At 46.8% G+C, this 4620-nt stretch overlaps 1 protein-coding gene across 1 annotated transcript; it reads left to right on the forward strand.

Moving 5' to 3' along the window:
- Positions 1-2804: 2804 nt before the first annotated feature.
- Positions 2805-3795, forward strand: LOC106302696. The gene is made up of 2 exons (XM_013739154.1): positions 2805-2960; positions 3076-3795. Exons 1-2 carry the CDS (start codon positions 2805-2807, stop codon positions 3793-3795), a joined length of 876 nt encoding a protein of 291 aa, XP_013594608.1.
- Positions 3796-4620: the final 825 nt, after the last annotated feature.

A 4620-nucleotide genomic window follows, 5' to 3' on the forward strand; every position in this document is an offset into this window, starting at 1 on the left:
CAAGTGTAAGTCAGCATGGATCATGGGAAAACTTAGTCTAGGTCTGGGATTAGACCAAGGGACTTAGAAGAATTGAATAAGATGAAGAAGGCAAGCTGGACGAAGTGTCTAGCAGCTAGGCGATGCAAGCAAGAAGTTCAACTAGCTAGACGAAGCTTGGTTGGAGCTCAAGTAGAGTGTGTCAGATCCCTGAACTGGATGGAGTAGTTCACTCATCTGGGTCACCTGGTGATCAGCTCAACTCAGCTGGACTGAATGTTTAGGTCTCGGACCAGTGGGTCAGGTCTGGGCGGTTACCGAGCCGTTTTGTTGGCCAAGGATGGCTATGGACAGGTGGGCTCTTCTGGTCAGGCCATGGGCATGGGTAATCCGTGTGGGCTTCAGTTTGACATGTCTAGGAGTGGATAAGCAGGTCCAGGACGTCTGGTAACTGCCTTAGGCGAATGGGTGTGTTCTGGTCCATTGATTAAATCAATGGCCAGAATTGATATCGAAGGGATGCAATGGTTAAGAAGTAACCACCCCTTCTTCTATAAAAGGATGGCAAGTCTGTGGGTTTGCAAGCACCCAGAGCTTCCTCCTACACCCTGAAACACAAAGAAACACAGAGAGTTGGTCGGATTCAACATCCAAGACCAAGCGTGGTGCGAAGGCCACAAAGAGGCAGTTTTGGGAGAGATCAAAGGGGAAGTTATGAATGTTGGGGTCAAAATCGGTTACGACGAAATCAACGTCGGAAAAACTTACGATAAAATCTTCTCTTCCATAAAATCAAGAAAGAAGTCAAGAAAGAACGGAAAAAACTATCAAAGGTCTAATGATCAGTTCGTCGAATCGAACAAGCTAGATCGTCTGTGGAATTCAGCTCGGCCGTTCGCCGAGCTGGATCGGTCCAGTTCGGCGAACGGCCGAGCTGGATCGAACGCGGATTCAGCTCGGCCGGCCGAGCTGGACCAGTCCAGTTCGGCGAACGGCCGAGCTGGATCGACCGGAGTCCGTGTTCACTTCGTTCTCGTAACTCCTCTCCCGAGATTGCATCGAACTCATTCTTGTTTCGTCTCGATTGGAGGTATCATTGGAACTTTAAGATTTAAAAACCGCATGAACTCATATTTTTTCGAAGAACATTCGGATTGGTCGTATAAAACGGCAACGGTTAGCTGAACACCCAAGGTTGCCTACGCTATACGAGGAATTTGAATGTTCTTCGGAATCGATGTCGTTTCGGAAGCATTCTTATTATAAAATCATAAAAACACCAAAGTCGGAAAATGGCCCATTAAGGGCCAAAACACGGCAAAGAGCCCACTTATGATTTTATGGAACCAAGCCCAGTCGTTACGACGGTTTATCACTTATCGCCCAAAAGAAGAGAAATGTCAAGTTTCCGAAGATAAATACAGAGATCGAAGAAAAATGGAATATTTCCGCGAAGCGATAAACTCGACCGAGGGCAGAAAGGGAAAAGGTAAACCGCCTTAGAGGGAGTATATAAGGGGATCGAAGCTGAAGGGAAGAGGGACACAAGAATTTTTACTCAGAGCAATACTTAGAGCAATTTAGGCAACTTTCCATTTTTGTTATTCGAGCTGGGACTCAATTAGGTTTTCTGCAATCTTAGGTGTTAGAACTGGGGGATTTCGCGGACACCTCTAGCAGCCGAGGCCTTTATCTTGTTGTAACGCTCATACGCAGATTCAGAATAAGACCAATTTCCTTCTCTTTTCGATTCTCATATTTTTCTCGTATGTCTTTTCGTGTTCTTGATTGCTTGACGTGTGGTTTAACAGATATCCGGGACCTCTGGGAAATTAGGGCTTTCCTAACTTTCATAATTCAACGGAAATCGACGGTGCAAATTTCGGTTCCCACAGTTTAGCGTTAGAAGGAAGGGGGGTAAGGATCAATCTAACTCTCAGCCAAAAACGCTCGATCAGACATGTTAGCTGACGATCTCAACAACCAACAAACTCGCGACGATGAAGCCATCGACGACAACGTTGGAAGCACTCCAGCAGCGAACATTATCGCGGTTAGCCTCAACACCGCAACGTTCGAGGAGGTTCAGAAAATGTTCTCGACTTTCAAAAAGAAGTTGGAAGAACGAGACGAGGTCATGAGTTCTCTCGCTAAACAAGTCAAAAACCTAACGGCAAGAACCAGGGCCGTCATTCCGTGCGGGACAACTTGAATCCACGGAAGAAGAATCAATTTCACGACTCCTTTGGACCGGTCCGACAACACGCATGGGAAAACATCAGGGCAAAATCTCGACGAAATAACCCCTGCGCCAACGCGGAAAAACCCGGGAGATCTTCCCCCTATCGTAGAAGACGAGGAAGAAGGAGATATTGAGCGCGTCGATGTGGATTCTAGCAGTCAGTCCGAACCTACCAACAAAGACGCAGACGTGCATCCGCGTCGTAAAAAGAGTCGTGCGGCTAAAGATGATTCCCAGTTCGAAAGAATTTCTGGGACGAACAGGAAGAACTGGCCGGGGAGCAGATTCGGAACACTCGTGGCAAACATTGATAAAATCAGAAACCTGCTAGCGAGAAATCCCAGATCCGTGATCTTCGCGATCATCTCTTAAAATGGCTGCAGAAGTTAGAGCGGTGAAATCTCAGATTCACCACGCTACTAGCACCGCACACGATATCGATCAGCTGCTCGAGGAATCTCGAAAAACGCCTTTTACAACCCGCATCACTGGAACTAGGGTTTCGGACCCTTGAAAGATCAAGGTAACGCCTTACGATGGAACAACCGATCCCAGGGCACACCTGCAAGCTTTCCAGATCGCAATGAAGAGAGCCAAATTCAGAGACAGCGAAAAGGATGCTGGCGAATGCCGCCTCTTTGTCGAAAACCTCCAAGGAGCAGCGCTCGAATGGTTCTCCCGCCTAAATCGGAATTCCATTGGGAGCTTTCGCAAACTCGCCTCGGAGTTTCTCAAGCAGGTCTCTATGTTCATAGACTGAGAAACCTCCATTGTCGATCTTTGGAGCATGTCCCAAGGAGAGGACGAGCCTCTCCGTGACTTTATAAGACGATTTAAGATTGTCATGGCTAGAGTGCGGAATAAGCGACAAAGTGGCCGTAGACGCACTTCGTAAAACGCTCTGGTACAAGTCAAAGTTTAGGATGTGGATAGCCTTGGATAAGCCGCGTACGATTCAAGACGCGCTCCATAAGGCCATGGACTACATAACTATCGAAGAAGAGACAAAAATCTTATCGCAAAAACAGAAGCTCATGAAAACTTCATTGAAGGATCCTGGGTCGGATCAGAAATCTAAACGAAGAAACCCTCATAACGATAAAAACATCCATCACGGGGAAGAGGAGACCCAAGGAGCGTATAACTATGCCATCAATTCCGGACCAGAGCAAGGCCAGACAACGGGAAATACATGGACTCGTAATCCGAATTACGACGAGAATGCCTTCTGCGACTTTCATTTGGCCCGCGGCCATTCAACCATAAACTGCAAGGTTCTCAGTGCCAGGTTGGCCGCAAAGCTGCTCGCAGGAGAACTCGCCGAAGAATCTAGCGTAAAAGATCTCGTCCGCGACTCAGACTGTCCTCCGAGAAACGATAAAGCCCCTCAAACCGAGAACTCTCTCCGAGAGAACCAGTCAGGAGAAAGGCGCGGAAGAAGGCAGGACGAGAAAGGAAATGACAATAGTCGCCGCAGAGTCAATATGATCATCGGAGGATCGCAGTACTGCAGCGATACCATCCCCGCCATCAAGCTTATGAGCGCAAGGCTGAGACAAGCGCAAATTCGCTAACCTGGTCCGCGCCTAGCGACTTCCCTAAAGGAGTGATCACTTTCGATGAAGAAGAGGCCGGCGGGATCGATCAGCCCCACTGCGACCCGCTCATGATCGATCTCATGATAAGGGATCTCGAGGTCGCGAGAGTTCTCATCGACACGGGCAGCACGGTCAACGTTATCTTCCGTGACATTCTTAAAAGAATGAACGTCAAGCTAGGAGAAGTCGTGGATTTGGCGAGTAAGAGAAGCTTTGTTCTTCGGTTCTCGTTGACGAATCGCGTATTAATCACCGGCTCTGTTGGTCATAAGTGTCGGAGATCTAATAGTTGTGGCGCGTTATTAGGGTGGAGCCATCCCAGCATCATCGTTTTGGCTGTGTCCTTCTCGTTGATGGGTCAAAATCTTTTGCTTCTCTTTTGCAGGTATCAGTGTGGCAGAGAAGTCCCATCTGTCATTTGCTTTGTTTGCGTGGCTCTTGGAATCAGAGATAGGGGAGACGTGACTTCTTATCTTCCAAGTCGTTAGTTTCAACGTTCCTAGCCGTATGATTCATTTTATTGGAAGTTAAGAATCTACTCTATTAAACTAGAGTCCTATTTAAAATTTGTCTTTGGTACACAATATTTGATCCACTTAATACACTATTTATTCCAATGGATTAATTCTCTGTACAAATAAAATCCTCCGCTTAATAGGCTAATATAACAAACTCATATCGAAATTGCATCACATTATGTGCCTAATATTAGAGTACTTATCTCAATAAATTAATAATCCACGTACATACGTCGTTGAGAAAGACAGTACTCTCCATCAGGTGATGCCATATCACCAACTT

This window comes from Brassica oleracea, chromosome C7 (assembly GCF_000695525.1).
Source record: "Brassica oleracea var. oleracea cultivar TO1000 chromosome C7, BOL, whole genome shotgun sequence".
Lineage (NCBI taxonomy): Eukaryota > Viridiplantae > Streptophyta > Magnoliopsida > Brassicales > Brassicaceae > Brassica > Brassica oleracea.